General features: G+C 52.0%; 1 protein-coding gene across 1 annotated transcript; it reads left to right on the plus strand.

Annotated features, from left to right (window-relative positions):
- Positions 1-1,246: 1,246 nt before the first annotated feature.
- LOC146426168 (growth arrest and DNA damage-inducible protein GADD45 beta-like) lies at positions 1,247-2,287 on the plus strand. Its single transcript, XM_085040575.1, has 4 exons — positions 1,247-1,352; positions 1,445-1,546; positions 1,782-1,995; positions 2,130-2,287. The coding sequence occupies exons 1-4, from the start codon at positions 1,315-1,317 to the stop codon at positions 2,241-2,243; spliced, it is 468 nt and encodes a 155-aa protein (XP_084896701.1). The 5' UTR covers positions 1,247-1,314; the 3' UTR covers positions 2,244-2,287.
- Positions 2,288-19,824: the final 17,537 nt, after the last annotated feature.

A 19,824-nucleotide genomic window follows, 5' to 3' on the forward strand; every position in this document is an offset into this window, starting at 1 on the left:
TGCAGCCCCCGACCCATGGAGCGATCTTGCCCTTGCAGACCCCCGGTGCACAGAGCGACCCCCGGTGCAGCCCCCAGCCCGTGCACACATCCCCCGGTGCAGCCCCCCACCCCCGGTCCGACGGACCGACCCCCCTGTGCAGACCCCGGTGAACGAACAGACCCCCCTGTGCGACCCCCGGGGCACGGCGGGACCCCCGGAACAGCCCCCTGTGCACGAACCGACCCCCCGGCGCGACCCCCGGTGAGCGGATCGACCCCCGGAGAGACCCCCGGTCCCACGGACCCACCTCCCAGGGCACGGAGAGACCCCCGGAGCGACCCCCGGTGAACGGAGCGACCCCCGGAGCGACCCCCTGTGTACGAACCGACTCCCCCTGTGCGACCCCCGGTGCGCGGAGCGACCCCCGGAGAGACCCCCGGTCCCACGGAGCGACCTCCCAGTGCACCGAGCGACCCCCGGAGCGACCCCCGGTGAACGGAGGGACCCCCTTGTACAACCCCCGGTGCAAGAAACGACCCCCGGAACACGAAACGACCCCCGAAACAGCCCCCCTGTGCAACCCCCGGTGCACGGAGCGACCCCCGGAGAGAATCCCGGTCTCACGTAGCGACCCTCGGAGCGACCCCCGGTGAACGGAGGGACCCCGGTGCAGCCCCCGGAACAAGAAACGACCCCCGGAACAGCCCCCTGTGCGCGAACCGACCCCCCTGTGCGACCCCCGGTGCACGGAGCGACCCCCTTGTACAACCCCCGGTGCAGGAAACGACCCCCGGAACAAGAAACGACCCCCGGAACAGCCCCCGACCGACCCCCTGTGCAGTTCCCGGTGCAAGAACCGACCCCCCCGGTGCAGCCCCCTATTCACGGACCCCTCCCGGTCTCCTGTCCCCTCCTGTCCCCCCTGTCCCCTCCCCCCCCCGCCCCCCCCGCTCTCAGTTTCAGGGCGCGGGTTTCCCCCTCCCCCCCCCGACTTTCGCCCCACGTGGGCTCCCCCGGCGGCGCCCAATCAGCGCCGCGCTCGCGGGCGGCTGCGAGCGGCGCCAGCCAATGGGCGAAGCGGGGGCGCCGCGCGAGGCCACGCCCCCCACCGGGAGGCTATAAAAGGCGGCGCAGGGCGCGGCGGAGCTCAGAGCGATCGCGGCGGAGCGGCGGAAGGAGCGGAGCGGGACCGGGAATCGCGATATCTCCTCGATATCTCCGCGATATCTCCGCGATATCTCCGCGATATCACCTCGACAGCACCGCGATAGCCGCGCCGGGGATTGCCACTCTTGGAATTTGCCTCCTTCCCCTCGCGATTACAGCCGCACCATGACCCTGGAGGAGCTGGTGCCTTGCGACAGCAGCAAGTAAGTCGCGCGTTGTCGCCCGGCGGGGACAGGGGGGGAGGTCTGGGGTTGTCGCCGTCGCCGCTGACCGGCGTGTGGTTGCTCCGCGGCAGGATGCAGGCGGTGGGCGAGGCGGTGGAGCGGCTGCTGGCGGCGGCGCAGCGGCACGACCGGCTCACCGTGGGGGTCTACGAGTCGGCCAAGCTGATGAATGTGTGAGTATCGCGACATGGCTCTGTCGCGGGAGGCTGGGTGGCTCGTGATGGAGGTCATTCCCGCTCCGATTGGCGCTGGGCTGGCTCGGGACGGGAGGGTTGTGTGGGGAAAAAGGTGACCAGGCGACATTTGGGAGGGTTTGTCGCGCGTTCCGCTCGCGACAGCGCGGCGACACGGGGGGGTGGTGACAGCTCCGCGCGTCCCCCGTCCCCAACCCTCCGCGTCCCCCCGCAGCGACCCGGACAGCGTGGTGCTGTGCGTGCTGGCCACCGACGAGGAGGACGAAGGCGACATCGCGCTGCAGATCCACTTCACGCTCATCCAGGCGTTCTGCTGCGACAACGACATCGCCATCGTGCGCGTGTCCGGCATGCAGCGCTTGGCCACCATCCTGGGCGAGCCCGAGCCCGGCGGCGAGCCCCGCGACATGCACTGCCTGCTGGTCACGGTGAGCGGGGAGGGAGGGAAGGAGGTGACACAGCGGGTGACACAGCGGGTGACACAGCGGGTGACGCGGCGGCGCTTTGGGGACACGCGTGGCGACACCGTGACACTAACCTCGTGCTGCTGTCCCCTCTCCAGAGCCACCACACGGACGCGTGGAAGGGCCAGGGCTTGGCGGAGGTGGCGAGTTACTGCGCCGATTGTCGCGACAGGAACCAGTGGGTGCCGCTGGTGTGTCTGCAGGAGCGCTGAGCGACCGAAATCCGAATTTAGGAGGATTTAAAACCTTTTTAAAAAATTTAAAAATTAATATAAAATAACAGGAAAAACCTAAAAAACGCCCAGGAGGAGGAACGGGCAGTTCCAACCCACCATCCCCAAACCCACCGATTTTATTTTCGTTCTGAACCGGAGAGGAGGAAGGGAGAGAGAGGAGGTGGGAATGGAGGGAGACTGGAGGGACACTGGACAGTGGCCGGAGCCTGGATGGACAGTGGCCGGAGCCTGGATGGACAGTAACCAGAGCCTGGCTGGACACTGGACACTGGCCGGAGCCTGGCCGGACACTGGCCAGAGCCTGGATGGACACTGGACACTGCCTGGACAGTGGCCAGAGCCTGGATGGACAGTGGCTGGACACTGGCCAGAGCCTGAATGGACACTGGGCAGTGGCCGGACAGTGGCCGGAGCCTGAATGGACACTGGACACTGCCTGGATGGACACTGGCCGGAGCCTGGATGGGCACTAGACTGGCCAGAGCCTGGATGGACACTGACAGGAGCTCGGCTGGACACTGGACACTGGCCGGAGCCTGCACGGACACTGGATGGACACTGGCCGGAGCCTGGATGGGCACTAGACAGTGGCCGGAGCCTGGAGGGACACTGACCAGAGCCTGGCTGGACACTGGCTGGAGCCCAGATGGACACTGGACACTGGCCGGAGCCCAGATGGACACTGGACACTGACCGGAGCCTGGCTGGAACCTGAATGGACACTGGCCAGAGCCTGGATGGACACTGGCTGGACACTAGACACTGGCTGGAGCCCAGATGGACACTGGCCGGAGCCTAGACGGACCCTGGGTGGACACTAGACACTGGCCAGAGCCTGGATGGACAGTGGCCGGAGCCTGGACGGACACTGGACACTGGCCGAAGCCTGGATGGACACTGGCCGGAGCCTGAATGGATACTGGCCGGACACTGGACACTGGTCAGAGCCTGGCTGAAGCCTGGCCAGAGCCCGACTGGACAGTGGACACTGGCCGGAGCCTGGATGGACACTGGCCGGACACTGGACAGAGCCCGGATGGACACTGCCTGGACACTGGCTGGAGCCTGAATGGACCCTGGCTGGACCCTGGACACTGGCCAGACACTGGCCGGAGCCCGGCTGGACACTGGACAGTGGCCGGAGCCCGGCTGGAGCCTGGATGGACACTGGCCAGAGCCCGACTGGACACTGGGTGGACGCTGGACAGTGGCCGGAGCCTGGATGGACACTGGCCGGAGCCTGGTTGGACACTAGACAGTGGCCGGAGCCCGGATGGACACTGGCCGGAGCCTGGTTGGACACTGGACACTGGAACTGACCACTGTCGTGACATTTGGCTCAGCAGGGACCCGAGAGAGGCGAGAGCTGCAGAGAGATGGATTTTATTTTTGCATTTTATCGCGAAAAAACTGCTTTTTTCCCACAGAATTCTCAGAAAAACTGCTTTTTTCCCGAGGAATTTGCAAAAAAAACTGCTTTTTTCCCCAGGAATTCTCAAAAAAACTGCTTTTTTCCCCAGGAATTAGCAAAAAACTGCTTTTTTCCCCAGGAATTCTGAAAAAAACCTGCTTTTTTTCCCTGGAATTCTCAAAAAAACTGCTTTTTTTTCCCCAGGAATTCTGAAAAAAAACTGCTTTTTTCCCCAGGAATTCTCAAAAAAACTCAAAAAAATTCCTTTTTTTCCCAAGGGAATTCTCAAAAAATCTGCTTTTTTCCCCAGGAATTCTCAAAAAAACTTTTGCAGAGTTTATTCTTCTACCGAACGAGGAGATGATCAATTTATTTATTTGCAATAAAATGTGTGACGTTAGCAGAGTTTGCTCTGCTGGAATGGGATCGGCTGCTCCCGGGTGGGTTTGGGATTTTTGGAGTTGGTTTTGGGGTTTTTGGAGTTGATTTTGGGGTTTTTGGGGTAGATTTGGGGTGGGTTTTGGGGATTTTGGAGTGGATTTTGGGGTTGGTTTTGAGGTGGATTTTGGGGTTGGTTTTGGAGTTGTTTTTGGGTTGGATTTTGAGGGGGATTTTGGGGTAGATTTTGGGGTGGATTGGAGGTTTGTTTTGGGGTGGATTTGGGGTTTTTTGGGGTTGGTTTGGGGTTGTTTTTGGGGTGGATTTTGGCATGGGTTTTGGGGTAGATTTTGGGGTTTTGGAGTTGATTTTGGGGTTTTTGGGGTAGATTTGGGGTTGGTTTTGGGGTGGGTTTGGGGATTTGGGGTGGGTTTTGGGATGGATTTAGGGTTGGTTTTGGGATGGATTTTGGGTTGTTTTTGGGGTGGATTTGGGGTTGGTTTTGGGATAGATTTTGAGGTGATTGTTGGGGTAGATTTAGGATGGGTTTTGGCAGTTTTGGGGTTAGTTTTGGGGTAGATTTTGGGGTGGATTTGGGGTTGGTTAGCCCCCCACCTCCCCCTGAGGCTCTTTTATAGGGCTGAGGCTTCCCACGCCTGTTTGGCCACCGGAGGAGAAATTCCCACCCCGAAAAATTCCCACCCCAAAAAATTCCCGCCCCAACTAATTAATTCCCACCCCAAAAAATTAACTCCCAGCCCAAATAAAATTCCCACCCCAAAAAATTAATTCCCACCCCAAATCCCCACCCCAAAAAATTCCCACCCCTAATTCCTACCCCAAATAATTCCCACCCCAAAAATAATTCCCACCCCAAATAATTAATTCCCACCCCAAGAAATCCCCACCCCAAAATAATTCCCACCCCAAATAATAATTCCCACCCCTAAAAATTCCCACCCTAAAAATAATTCCCACCCCAAATTCCCACCCCAAAAATAATTCCCACCCCAAATAATTAATTCCCACCCCAAATCCCCACCCAAAAATTCCCACCCCTAATTCCTACCCCAAAAAATTCCCACCCCAAATAATAATCCCCACCCTAATAATCCCCACCCCAAAAATAATTCCACCCCAAAAATAATTCCCACCCCAAATAATTAATTCCCACCCCAAATAAAATTCCCACCCCAAATAATTAATTCACCCCAAAATATAATTCCCACCCCAACTAATTCCCACCCCAAATAATTCCCACCCCAAAAAATACCCCACCCCAAAACTTTCCACCCCAAAAACTTCCCACCCCAAATAACTCCCACCCCAAATTCTTCCCACCCCAACTAAATCCCACCCCCAAAAATCCCACCCCAAATTCCCCTCCGAGGGAAACTGAGGCACGGCTGGGCTTTGCCGCTTCCCCACCCCCGCGGGACAGTGGGAGGGGACAGCCGGGAGTCCCCAAGGCCACACTGTCACCTCCCCCGCGTGGGAATTCCCTCCGGGGTTGTCCCTCAGTGTCCCCCGGGCTTGGGGACAAGTCGGGGTTGAGGTGACAAAGCGGAGAGCTGCGGGGACAGGGAGGTGGTGGCGCGGTGGGGACAGCAGGGGATGTCCCCAGGGTCACCTGAGGTCACCCCCCCGGTGTCACCCGCGGTGTCGCTGTCACCTGCCAGGCTGGGAGCGCTGCCAGCTCTGGGGACAATCTGGGGACACTGTGCGGCTGAGCGGGGACACCGCGAGCGGCCAGCCCTGGCTTGGGGACACGGTGACCATCCTGGGGTGTCACATAGCTTGGGGACACGGTGACCATCCCAGAGTGTCGTGTGATTTGGGGACATTGGTGACCATCCCAGAGTGTCACATAGCCTTGGGGACATTGGTGACCATCCCGGGGTGTCACCTGGCTTGGGGACACGGTGATCATCCCGGAGTGTCACATAGCTTGGGGACAGGGTGGCCATCCCGGGGTGTCACATTGCTTGGGGACACGGAGTGTCACATAGCTTGGGGACACGGTGACCATCCCGGAGTGTCACGTGGCTTGGGGACACGGTGGCCATCCCAGAGTGTTGCCTGGCTTGGGGACACTGGTGACCATCTCGGAGTGTCATATAGCTTGGGGACATTGGTGACCATCCCGGAGTGTCACACAGCTTGGGGACACAGCGCCCTGTGCTGTCCTCTGGGGAAACTGAGGCACGGAGCGCGGCCACCGCCGGGATCCTGGGAGTCACAAGGGACAACGAGGTGACAACTGCCACCCCCGGCAGGTGACAGCCGCGCTGTCCCCTGGGATATCCCGGGACAATTCGAGGACAATCCCCGAGGGCGCTCTGTCCCCAAACCCGTTTCACCGCTGACGTCACCAGGCCATTCCTGTCCCCATTGTCACCGCGGAGGTCACTCGTGTGACCCGTGCGTCACGCCGGGGGTGTGTCACGGGGGTGACAGGGGTGACAGGGGTGACATTCCCCCCCCTGGACCCCCCAAAATCCTGCCGGGACACCCGCGGAGCTGCCGGGGAGGGGTGAGAACATCGCAGCCACCCGCGGTGTCACCGTGTGTCCCCCTAGAGACCCCCAGGGACCCCCGAAGTGCAGCTGGGGCACCCTAGAGACCCCCATGGACCACCCGGGACCCCCCAAATAGCAGCTGGGGTACCCCAGAGACCCCCCATGGACCCCAGAGACCCCCAAAGTGCAACTGGGGTACCCCAGAGACCCCCCATGGACCCCCATGGACCACCAGGGACCCCCAAACTGCAGCTGGGGTACCCCAGAGACCCCTATGGACCCCAGAGACCCCCAAAGTGCAGTTGGGGTACCCCAGAGACCCCCCATGGACCCCCATGGACCTCCTGTGACCCCCAAACTGCAGCTGGGACACCCCAGAGACCCCCATGGACCTTCTGGGACCCCCAAACTGCAGCTGGGACCCCGAACCCCCCATGGACCCCAGAGACCCCCAAAAGTGCGCTGGGGTACCCCAGAGACCCCCATGGACCCCATGGACCCCCCATGGACCTCCTGTGACCCCCAAATAGCAGCTGGGACACCCCAGAGACCCCCATGGACCCCAGAGACCCCCAAAGTGCAGCTGGGGCAGCCCAGGGAACACCCAGAGACCCCCATGGATCCCAAAGACCCCCCAAAACTGCAGCTGGGGTACTCTAGGGGTCCAAGAACACCCCAAAGAACCCCCCATGGACCTTCTGGGACCCCCAAAGTGCAGTTGGGACACCCCAGGGACCTCCAGGGACCCCCAAAGTGCAGCTGGGACACCCCAGGGGACCCCCAGAGACCCCCATGGACCTTTTGGGACCCCCAAACTGCAGCTGGGACACCCCAGAGATCCCCTAGGGACCTCCTGGGACCCCCAAACTGCAGCTGGAGCACCCCAAGGATCAAGAGCCCCCCAAAAATCCCCCCTCATGGGTACGGAGACCACCCCAAACTGCAGCTGGGATATTCCAGGGGTCCAAGAACACCCCAAAGACCCCCCATGGACCCCAGAGACCCCCCAAACTGCAGCTGGGGCACTCCAAAGACCAAGAGCACCCCAGTAATGGGGTGTTTGGGGTTTGGGATCGGGGGCTTTAGGCTCGGGTGGTTTTTGGGGTCGGGGGGGTTTGGGCGCGGGGGGGGTTTGGGGTCAGGGGTTTGGACTCTGATTTGGGATCGGGGGCTTTAGGCTCGGGTGGTTTTGGGGTCAGGGGAGGGTTTGGGATCGTGTGTTTTTAGGCTCGTGTGGTTTTGGGCTCCCGGGGGTTTGGGGTCAGGGATTGGGGTTCGGGGGTTTGGGGTCAGGGGCTTAGGGGTTTGGGTTCGGGGTTTAGGCTCGGGGGTTTTGGGCTGGGGCTTGGGCTCCGGGAGGTTTGGGTTGGGCTCAGGGGTTTTTGGGTTCGGGGGTTTGGGGTTTGGGGTCGGGGTTTGGACTGGGGGACCTTTAGGCTCGTGTGGTTTTGGCCTCGGAGGATTTGGGTTCAGGGGGGTTTGGGGTCGGGGGGGTTTGGGATCCGGGGGCTTTAGGCTCGGGTGGTTTTTGGGCTCGGGGGGATTTGGGGTTTTTGGGATCAGGGGCTTTAGGCTCGTGTGGTTTTTGGGCTCCGGGGGCATTTTTTGGGCTCCGGGGGCATTTTTTGGGCTCCGGGGGGTTATTTTCGCTCTCCACCCCCATCCCCTTGGTGGCCCCGCGGCTGCCCTAGCCAGGGCAGGGCTGCTTTACCAGCCTGGGTGGCTCCGGTGGCTCCGCGCTGCTGCTCCACCCTGCCGACGACACCGGCGACACGAACCGCGGCGACATCGCCACCTCCCACCCCCCCTCCCTCCGCGCCACCCCCAAAAAACCGCTGCACACCGAGGGGAAACTGAGGCACGGAGCTGCTCCTCCCCCGCAGCGGCAGCGGGAAGTCCCTCCGTGATGTCACCGCTGTCTCTCCCTTGCGTCACGGGTGTCCCCGTGTCACCCGCCGGGGGGACAGCGTGGGATCCTCCACGGAGTCCCCGGGGCGGCCCTGCTGTCGCCGCCGCGGTGGCACCGCCGCCACCCCAGCAGGTCACCCGAGGCCACCCCGCCGGCGCCGCGCCCGAGGGCGAGCAGCTAATTAGAGTTAATTAGGGCGGCGGCGAGTTAATTAGAGCGGCGGGCAAGCTAAGAATAGCCCGGCGAGGGACGGAAGGTTATTTCTAGCCGCGCCCAGCTCGGTGCCACCCGGCTGGTGTCGCCTGGCGCTGGTGGCACCGATCGCCGGGAGAGAGGAGAGGCGCTGGAGGAGCTTTTAGGGGAATTTTTGGGGAGTTTTTGGGTGCTGCGGTGGGGGAAGGGAGTGACACGGGGACAGGGACATGGGACAGGGACCGGGGACAGTGACACGGGATAGGGATACGGGACAGGGACCGGGGACAGTGACATGGGATAGGGACATGGGATAGGGACATGGGACAGGGACCGGGGACAGGGACATGGGACAGTGACACGGGATAGGGACACGGGATAGTGACACGGGACAGTGACCGGGGACAGGGACACGGGATAGGGACATGGGACACTGACACGGGACAATGACACGGGACAGTGACCGGGGACAGTGACACGGGACCCTCTGCCCCCGCCCATCCCTGTCCCCCTGCCCATCCCGCCCTTCCCGGGAGGCATTTTGGGGTCAGACACCGAAAAATCCCAATAATTCCCGGCCAGGGCTGCAGCGGGAGCAGCTCATTCCTGTAGGATCGCTCCGGGGAATCCTTTCCCAAATCCCGCTGATTTCCCGGTCCCAATCCCTTTCCCGGCCCCGATCCCGCTGGATTTTCCGGCCCCAATTCTTTTCCCGGCCCCAATCCCGCTGGATTTCCTGGCTAAATCCCATTCCCGGCCCCAATCCCACTGATTTCCCGGCCAAATCCCCTTCCCGGCCCCAATCCCGCTGATTTCCCGGCCCCAATCCCTTTCCCGGCCCCAATCCCGCTGATTTCCTGGCTAAATCCCTTTCCCAGCCTCGATCCCGCTGATTTCCCGATTCCAATCCCTCTCCCGGCCCCAATCCCGCTGATTTCCCGATCCCAATCCCATTCCCGGCCCCAATCCCTTTCCCGGCCCCAATCCCGCTGATTTCCCGATCCCAATCCCTTTCCCGGCCCCAATCCCGCTGGATTTTCCGGCCCCAATCCCTTTCCCGATCCCAATCCCTTTCCTGATCCCAATCCCTTTCCCGGCCCCAATCCCGCTGATTTCCGGGAATGAGGCTCGGGCGCTGCTGGGAACTCAGCAGAAAAATCTCTTTTCTCCGAAAAGGGGAAGGAAAGTCGCTTTTGGGTTTCGTTTCCCTGCAGCGCCGTGGGACAGGATGGGAGCGGCGAGTCTCGGGAAAGGAGATTCCTGGGAAAGGGGATTTCGGGAAAAGGAGATTCTCGGGAAAGGAGATTCCTGGGAAAAGGGGATTTCGGGAAAAGGGGATTCGCGGGAAAGGAGATTCTCGGGAAAAGGGGATTCGCGGGAAAAGGGGATTCGCGGGAAAAGGGGATTCGCGGGAAAGGAGATTCCCGGGAAAGGAGATTCCTGGGAAAAGGAGATTCTCGGGAAAAGGAGATTCCTGGGAAAGGGGATTCCTGGGAAAAGAGGATTGCGGGAAAAGGGGATTCGCGGGAAAGGAGATTCGCGGGAAAAGGGGATTCGCGGGAAAAGGAGATTATCGGGAAAAGGGAATTCGCGGGAAAAGGAGATTCCCGAGGGATCCGGGCCGGGAGGAGCAGGGGGGTGGGAAAAGGGGATTCCTGGGAAAAGGGGATTCCTGGGAAAAGGAGATTCCCAAGGGTGGGAGAATGGGATTTCCGAGGAGTTGCGATTCAATTCCTTGGGGTTCACACGAGGAATCTGCGTTCCCAATCCCACTGGGAATGAGGAATGGAGATCCAGGGGAGTGGGAAAAGGGAATTCGTGGGAGTGGATGGATTCTCAGGGGTGGGAAAAGGGAATTCCTGGGAGTGGGAGATTCCCAAAGATGGGAAAAGGGGATTTCCGAGGAGCTGCAATTCCTTGGAGTCCACATAAGGAATCTGCATTCCCGATCCCACTGGGAATGGGGAGATCCAGGGGTTGGGAGGATTTCCCAAGGGAAAAGGATTTTCCCAGGGGTTGGGAGGATTTCCCAGGGGTGGGAATAGGGAATTCCTGAGGAGCTGCAATTCCTTGGGGTTCCCATAAGGATTCAGCATTCCCAATCTCACTGGGAATGGGAATGGAGATCCAGGGGATGGGAAAAGGGAATTCCTGGGAATGGGAGGATTCCCAAGGGTGGGAATAACGGGATTTCCAAGGGGCTGTGAGTCCTGAGGAGCATTCCCAATCCCACTGGAGCATCCAGGGATGGGAATGGAGATCCAGGGGGTGGGAAAAGGGAATTCCTGGGAGTGGGAGATTCCCAAGGGTGGGAAAAGGGGATTCCTGAGGGGCTGCAGTTCCTGGGGGTCCACAGGAGGAATTGTGGAATCCTGATCCCACTGGGAATAGGGAGGGAAGATCCAGGGGATGGGAAAAGGAGATCCCTGAGAGTGGGAGATTCCCAAGGGTGGAAAAAGGAGATTCCTGAGAGTGGGAGATTCCCAAGGGTGGGATAATGGGATTTCTGAGGGTCTGTGATCCCTGAGGAGCTGCAATTCCTTGGGGTCCATATATGGAATCTGCATTCCCAATCCCACTGGGAATGGGGAGATCCAGGCGGGTGGGATGATTTCCCAAGGGTGGGAATAGGGAATTCCTGAGGAGCTGCAATTCCTTGGGGTTCATATAAGGAGTCTGCATTCCCAATCCCAATGGAGCATCCAGGGATGGGAATGGAGATCCAGGGGGTGGGAAAAGGGAATTCCTGGGAGTGGGATATTCCCAGGGGTGGGAAAAGGGGATTCCTGAGGGGCTGCAGTTCCTGGGGGTCCACAGGAGGAATTGTGGAATCCCGATCCCGATCCCGCTGGGAATAGGGAGGGAAGATCTAGGGGGTGGGAAAAGGAGATCCCTGGGAATGGATGGATTCCCAAGGGTGGGAAAAGTGAATTTCTGAGGGGCTGCAGTTCCTTGGGGTCAACATAAGGAATGGGAATTCCCAATCCCACTGGGAATGGGGAGATCCAGGGGTTGGGATGATTTCCCAAGGGTGGGAAAAGTGAATTCCTGAGAGTGGGATATTCCCAAGGGTGGGATAATGGGATTTCCGAGGGGCTGTGATCCCTGAGGAGCTGCAATTCCTTAGGGTCAACATATGGAATCTGCATTCCCTATCCCACTGGGAATGGGAAGATCCAGGGGTTGGGATGATTTCCCAAGGGTGGGAAAAGGGGATCCCTAAGAAGCTGCAATTCCCGGGGGTTCCCATAAGGAATCAGCATTCCCGATCCCACTGGAGCATCCAGGGATGGGAATGGAGATCCAGGGGATGGGAAAAGGGAATTCCTGGGAGTGGGAGATTCCCAAGGGTGGGATAATGGAATTTCCAAAGAGCTGTGATTCCTGAGGAGCTGCAATTTCTTGGGGTCCATATATGGAATCTGCATTCCCGATCCCACTGGGAATGGGGAGATCCAGAGGGGTTGGGAGGATTTCCCAAGGGAAAAGGATTTTCCCAGGGGTAGGAAAAGGGAATTCCTGAGGGTCTGCAGTTCCTGGGGGTTCCCATAATGAATCAGCATTCCCGATCCCACTGGAGGATTTCCAGTGAAATTTCCCGATCCCACTAGAGGATTTCCTGATCCCATTGGAGGATTTCCTGATCCCATTGGAGGATTTCCCAAGGGAAAAGGATTTCCCCAAGCATGGGAAGATTCCCAAAAGGTTCCAACCCTCCAGGAGCCACAATCCCACGGAATCCTCCATCCCACAGGGATTCCAGAGCACCCAGAATTCCCAAACACAAGGATGAATTCCCAATTCCCAATTCCCAAACCCAAAGGATGAATTCCCAAATCCAATTCCCAAACCCAAGAACGAATTCCTGAATCCAAGAATGAATTCCCAATTCCCAAACCCAAGGACAAATTCCCAATTCCCAAACCCAAGAACGAATTCCCAATTCCCAATTCCCAAACTCAAAGATGAATTCCCAATCCAAGGACAAATTCCCAATCCAAGGATGAAATCCCAAATCCAAGGATGAATTCCCAATTCCCAAACCCAAGAACGAATTCCCAAACCCAAGAACGAATTCCCAAACCCAAGGATGAATTCCCAAATCCAATTCCCAAACCCAAGAATGAATTCCTGAATCCAAGGATGAATTCCCAATTCCCAAACCCAAGGACGAATTCCCAATTCCCAATTCCCAAACCCAATTCCCAATTCCCAAACCCAAGGATGAATTCCCAATTCCCAATTCCCAATTCCCAAACCCAATTCCTAATTCCCAAATCCAAGAACAAATTCCCAAACCCAAGGATGAATTCCCAAACCCAAGAACAAATTCCCAATTCCCAATCCAAGAATGAATTCCCAAACCCAAGGAAGAATTCCCAAACCCAGTTCCCAATTCCCAAACCCAAGGATGAATTCCCAAACCCAAAGGACGAATTCCCAAACCCAAGGATAAGTTCCCAATTCCCAAACCCAAGGAGGAATTCCCAATTCCCAATTCCCAAACCCAAGGATGAATTCCCAAATCCAAGAACGAATTCCCAAACCCAAGAAAGAATTCCCAATTCCCAATCCAAGGACAAATTCCCAAACCCAAGAACGAATTCCCAAATCCAGAATGAATTCCCAAATTCATGGACGAATTCCCAAACCCAAGAACAAATTCCCAATTCCCAAACCCAAGAACGAATTCCCAAAGGAAGAATTCCCAAACCCAAGGATGAATTCCCAATTCCCAAACCCAAGAACAAATTCCCAAACCCAAGGATGAATTCTCAATTCCCAATTCCCAATTCCCAAACCCAAGGATGAATTCCAAATTCCCAATTCCTAAACCAAAGAATGAATTCCCAAATGCAAGAACGAATTCCAAATTCCCAATTCCCAAATCCAAAGACAAATTCCCAAACCCAAGAATGAATTCCCAAACCCAAGGATGAATTCCCAATTCCCAAACCCAAGAACAAATTCCCAAACCCAGGGAAGAATTCCCAATTCCCAAACCCAAGGAGGAATTCCCAATTCCCAATTCCCAAACCCAAGGACAAATTCCCAAATCCGAAGACAAATTCCCAAACCCAAGGATGAATTCCCAATTCCCAAGGATGAATTCCCAATTCCCAAACTCAAAGACAAATTCCCAAACCCAAGGACGAAATCCCAATTCCCAAACCCAAGAACAAATTCCCAAATCCAAGAACAAATTCCCAAATCCAAGAACAAATTCCCAATTCCCAAACCCAAGGAAGAATTCCCAAACCCAAAGGACGAATTCCCAAACCCAAGGATAAGTTCCCAATTCCCAAATCCAAGGACGAATTCCCAATTCCCAAACCCAAGAACAAATTCCCAAACCCAATTCCCAATTCCCAATTCCCAAACCCAAAGGACGAATTCCCAAACCCAAGAATGAATTCCCAAACCCAAGGAAGAATTCCCAAACCCAGTTCCCAATTCCCAAACCCAAGGAAGAATTCCCAAACCCAAGAACAAATTTCCAAATTCATGGACGAATTCCCAATTCCCAAACCCAAGGACAAATTCCCAAACCCAATTCCCAATTCCCAATTCCCAAACCCCATTCCCAAATCCAAGAACAAATTCCCAATTAATCCCCAAATCCCCAAGGAAATCTGGCCAAATGCAAAGTGAGCCTTTTTATTCTGTCCTCCATCCGCTTGGGAACGACAATTCCACGGAACATTTCACCCGACGGCGCGACGGGAGTTGATGGCACACGAGAGAGAGAGGAAATAAAAAAATCCAATTAAAAATACAAAACGACCCCAAAATCTGGGAATTTCGCAGAAGGACGAGGAGCTTAGGGCAACAGAGCACTTCCTAAGGAAAATCTGGGAAAAAAAACCTTGGATTTGGCAAGGAGAGATCAGAGTTTGGCAAATCAGAAGAATAAAAATAATAATTATAATTATTATTATTGAGGGTTTTAATGAGATCAGAGAGAAGAAAACGAGGATCTCAACTGGGTTTGGAATAAATGAGTTATTTGGGGTTTTTTTTGTTAAATAAATGGGATTTTTAAGTAATTTTTTTGGGGAAAAATGGGATTTGGGAGGATGCAGAAGCTCCTGAGATAGGGAGGGGAGGAAAAGTGAAACAGGAGAATATTTTTCTCTCTTTTTTTCTCTCCCAGTTTTCTGGTTTTGGAGCAGATTTGGGGGTGTGGTTACCTCCCAGAAATAAAGGATTTTGTGGAGTTGAGCTCCTCCTGCTCCACTTAAAAAGTCCTGAAAAGCTTTTTTTTTAAATTATTTTTCCCTCTTTTTTTCCTTTTTTTTTTTCTTTTTTTCCCCCCTTTTTTCCTTTTTTTTCCTTTTTTTCCTCATTTTTTCCCTCTTTTTTTTCCGTTTTTTCCCCTTTTTTTCCTTTTTTTTCTCCTTTTTTTCCTTTTTTTCTTTTTCCTTTTTTTTTTCTTTTTTTTTCCTTTTTTTTCTTTTTTTCCTTTTTTTTTTCCTTTTTCCCTTTTTTTTCCTTTTTTCCTTTTATTTTTTTTTCTGACTACCTGGGAAAATTCTGCATTTCTCTATTTCAATGCCATTAAAAAAAAAACAAAAACAACCACCTAGGGGAGGATGAGCACAGAGTTTTTTAACTCTGACAAGGATGAAATTCCAGGAAAAAAATAAAAGAAAATCAAAGAAAAATAAATTTTTTTTTGTGTTTTTTTTCCCCCCACTGGAAATAAAAACGAGTCACCTGCCAGCAGCTCCCAACCCTCTGGAATTCCCTCTGGAATTCCCTCTGGAATTCCCTCTGGAATTTCGGGATTCCTGTGCTGGGAGCTCCACGGGAAATGCTGCAGGGCTTTTTCCTGCTTCCTGCCCAGTTCCTTTTCCCTTTTCCCAGTTCCTTTTCCCAGTTCCTTTTCCCTTTTCCTTTTCCCTTTTTCCTTTTCCCAGTTCCTTTTCCTTTTCCCTTTTCCCTTTTCCCAGTTCCTTTTCCCTTTTCCCAGTTCCTTTTCCCTTTTCCCTTTTCCTTTTCCCAGTTCCTTTTCCCTTTTCCCAGTTCCTTTTCCCTTTTCCCTTTTCCTTTTCCCAGTTCCTTTTCCCTTTTCCCAGTTCCTTTTCCCTTTTCCTTTTCCCTTTTCCCAGTTCCTTTTCCTTTTTCCCAGTTCCTTTTCCCTTTTCCCAGGTCCTTTTCCCAGTTCCTAACCCCTTTTTCCCAGTTCCTTTTCCCTTTTCCCAACTCCTCTTCCTGCCCCTTTTTCCCTTCTCCATTTCCCTTTTCCCTTTCCCTTTTCCTGTCTCCTTTTCCCTCTTCCCAACCCCTTTTTCCTTCTCCCCTTTCCTATTCCCCTGTTTCCTTTTTCCCTTTTCCTTCTCCCCTTTTCCCCTTTTCCTTTTCCCCTTTTGTTTTCCCATTTTCCTATTTCCCTTTTCCCCTTTTCCTATTTCCCCTTTTCCTCACAGCTTCCTCCCCCTGCCAATCCAAATTAAATCCCAATTAAATCCAATTAAATCCCAATTAATCCCAATTAATTAAATCCCAATCAAATCCCAATTAATTAAATCCCAATTAATCCCAACTAAATCCCAGTTAAATCCAATTAAATCCCAATCAAATCCCAATTAATTAAATCCCAATCAAATCCCAATTAAATCCAATTAAATCCCAATAAATCCCAATTTAACCCCAATCAAATCCCAATTAATTAAATCCTAATAAATCCCAATCAAATCCCAATCAAATCACAATCAAATTCCAAACAAATCCCAATTAAATCCCAATCAAATCCCAATTTAATCCCAATTAAATCTAATTAAATCCCAATTAAATCCCCATTAACTCCCAATTAAATCCCAGTTAAATACCAATTAACTCCCAATCAAATCCCAATTAAATCCCAATCAAATCCCAATTAAATCCAATTAAATCCCAATTAATTAAACCCCAATCAATCCGGAAATCTCCCTCTGGAATTCCACTGGAAAAGGGAAAATTCTGGAAATTCGCCCATTTTTAGGCCGAAAATCCCAAAAAAGTCGATTTTTCCAAGGTTTGGGATGTTCTTCCCTCCCTCCCTCCCTCCCCAAATTTAGGGAGATCCCAAATTCCCTCATCCCTGAAATCCCAAAAATTCCCTATGGGATTTCACAGCTGTGGGATTCAGGGTTTTTGTGGGATTTTGGGGTTTTTTTGTGGGATTTTGGGGTTTTTTTTTAGGATTTTTGTACTGATTTTCTACAAAATCTCTCTCCTCCTCATCCCGAAATTCTCCAGAGCAAAAGTCCTGCTGAGCAGAAAGTCTCACATCCCGTTGGGAATCCTCCCAAATCCTAAAATCCCAAGGAAAATTCCTCCCAAATCCTAAAATCCCAATGAAAATTCCTCCCAAATCTGAATTTCCCTCCAAAAAATCCTAATTTCCCAATGAAAAATTCCTCCCAAATCCTAAAATCCCTCGGAAAATTCAACCCAAATCCTAATTTCCCTCCAAAAAATCCTAATTTCCCAATGAATAATCCTCCCAAATCTCAATTTCCCAGTGAAAAATCCTCCCAAATCCTAATTTCCCGATGAAAATTCCTCCCAAATCCTAATTTCCCAAAGAAAAATCTCAATTTCCCAATGAAAAAATCCTCCCTAATCCTAAAATTCCTACGAAAAATCCTCCCAAATCCTAATTTCCCTGGGAAAAATCCTAATTTTTCTGTGAAAAATCCTCCCAAATCCGAATTTCCCTCCAAAAAAATCCCAATTTCCCAGTGAAAAATCCTAATTTCCCAATGAAAATTCCTATTTTTTTCTGTGAAAATTCCTCCCAAATCCAAATTTCCCTCCAAAAAATCCTAATTTTTCTGTGAAAATTCCTCCCAAATCCTAATTTCCCTCCAAAAAATCCCCCAAACCACCTTTTTTCCCTCCTCCAGTCGATTTTCAAAACCCAAATTCCCAATTTTTTCTTTTCCCAAACCCCAACCTTCCCCCCCAGAATTTGGGATAACAAATCAGGATTTTTTTTCCCCTAAAAATCCCAAATAATCCTCATTTTAATCCCTCCAGATCGCTAATTTTAAGGGTTTTTTATCTTTTTTTTGGGATTTTCAGGATTTTTTCTCAGGAATTTCAGGTTTTTTCTCAGGAATTTCGGGATTTTTTCGGCTTTTTTTCTCAGGAATTTCGGGGTTTTTTGGGGTTTTTTCCCAGGAATTTCACGTTTTTTCCCAGGAATTTTGGATTTTTTCCCAGGAATTTCAGGTTTTTTCAGGGTTTTTTCCCAGGAATTTCAGGATTTTTGGGGTTTTTTTCCCAGGAATTTCGGGGTTTTTTCCCAGGATTTTCAGGATTTTTTCCCAGGAATTTCAGGTTTTTTCCCAGAAATTTTGGGGTTTTTCCCCAGGAATTTCAGGTTTTGTTGGGGGTTTTTTCCAAAAAATTTCAGGTTTTTTCCCAGAAATTTTGGGGTTTTTCCCCAGGAATTTCAGGTTTTGTTGGGGGTTTTTTCCAAAAAATTTCAGGTTTTTTCCCAGAAATTTTGGGGTTTTTTTTCCCAGAAATTTTGGGGTTTTTTCTCAGGAATTTCGGGGTTTTGGGGTTTCAGTCAGGTTTTCTAGGTTTTTTCCCAGGAATTTCAGGTTTTTTCCCAGGAATTTCAGATTTTTTCCCATGAATTTCAGGATTTTTTGGGATTTTTTTCCCAGAAATTTCAGGTTTTTCCCAGGAATTTCAGGATTTTTTCCCAGAAATTTCAGGATTTTTCGGGGTTTTTTCCCAGAAATTTCAGGTTTTTCCCCAGGAATTTCACATTTTCCCCAGAATTTCAGGTTTTTCCCAGGAATTTCAGATTTTTTCCCAGGAATTCCAGGATTTTTTGGGGTTTTTCCCCAAAATTTCAGGATTTTTTCTCAGGAATTTCGCATTTTCCCCAGAATTTCAGGTTTTTTCCCAGAAATTTCAGGATTTTTTGGGTTTTTTTTCTCAGGAATTTCGGGTTTTTTCCCAGAAATTTCAGGATTTTTCGGGATTTTTTCCCAGGAATTTCAGGGTTTTTCCCCAGGAATTTCGGGATATTTTGGGTTTTTTCTCAGGAATTTTGGGTTTTTTTCAGGGTTTCAAGATTTCAGGTTTTTTCCCAGGAATTTCGGGATTTTTTTGGTTTTTTCCTCAGGAATTTCAGGATTTTTCGGGATTTTTTTCTCAGAAATTCAGGTTTTTTCCCAGTAATTTCGGGGTTTTTTCCAAGGAATTTCAGGTTTTTTCCCAGGAATTTCAGGTTTTTTGGGGTTTTTTCTCAGGAATTTCGCGTTTTTTCTCAAAAATTTCAGGTTTTTCCCCAGGAATTTCACATTTTCCCCAGAAATTTCAGGTTTTTCCCAGAAATTTCAGGATTTTTCCCCAGAATTTCGGGTTTTTTCGGGCTTTTTTCTCAGGAATTTCAGGTTTTTTCCCAGGAATTTCGCATTTTCCCCAGAATTTCAGGTTTTTCTCAGAAATTTCGGGTTTTTCCCCAGAAATTTCAGGATTTTTTCTCAGGAATTTCAGGGATTTTTGGGTTTTTTACCCCAAAATTCCCTATTTTTCCCCCAAACTTCCCAGTTTCACCCAAATTCCACTTTTTCTCCTCCAACTTTCCCATTTTTTCCCAAAATCCCGGTTTTTCCCCAGAATTTCGCATTTTCCCCAGAATTTCAGGTTTTTTCAGGGTTTTTTCCCAGGAATTTCGCGTTTTTTCTCAAAAATTTCAGGTTTTTTCCCAGAAATTTCAGGTTTTTTCCCCAGAAATTTCAGGTTTTTTCCCAGGATTTTCAGGTTTTTTCCCCAGAATTTCACATTTTCCCCAGAAATTTCAGGATTTTTTGGGTTTTTTTCTCAGGAATTTCAGGTTTTTCCCAGGAATTTCAGGTTTTTTCCCAGAAATTTCAGGATTTTTCGGGGTTTTTTCCCCGAAATTTCAGGTTTTTCCCCAGGAATTTCGCATTTTCCCCAGAATTTCAGCTTTTTTCCCCAGAAATTTCAGGATTTTTTTGGGTTTTTTCTCAGGAATTTCAGGTTTTTCCCCAGAAATTTCACATTTTCCCCAGAATTTCAGGTTTTTTCCCAGAAATTTTGGGGATTTTTCCCAGGAATTTCGCGTTTTTTCTCAAAAATTTCAGGTTTTTTCCCAGGAATTTCAGGGGTTTTTCGGGA

The sequence above is a fragment of the Lichenostomus cassidix genome, chromosome 28 (assembly GCF_008360975.1).
Source record: "Lichenostomus cassidix isolate B80296 chromosome 28, HeHo_3.0, whole genome shotgun sequence".
NCBI classification, from domain to species: Eukaryota; Metazoa; Chordata; class Aves; order Passeriformes; family Meliphagidae; genus Lichenostomus; species Lichenostomus cassidix.

What these genes read in the sequence shown, in the direction of transcription:
- LOC146426168 (XM_085040575.1), top strand. Translation starts at nt 1,315, where the DNA reads ATGACCCTGGAGGAGCTGGTGCCTTGCGACAGCAGCAA. An exon ending in GTGCCTTGCGACAGCAGCAA is followed by an intron (nt 1,353 to 1,444) that starts GTAAGTCGCGCG and finishes GCTCCGCGGCAG; the next exon opens with GATGCAGGCGGTGGGCGAGG. An exon ending in TCGGCCAAGCTGATGAATGT is followed by an intron (nt 1,547 to 1,781) that starts GTGAGTATCGCG and finishes GTCCCCCCGCAG; the next exon opens with CGACCCGGACAGCGTGGTGC.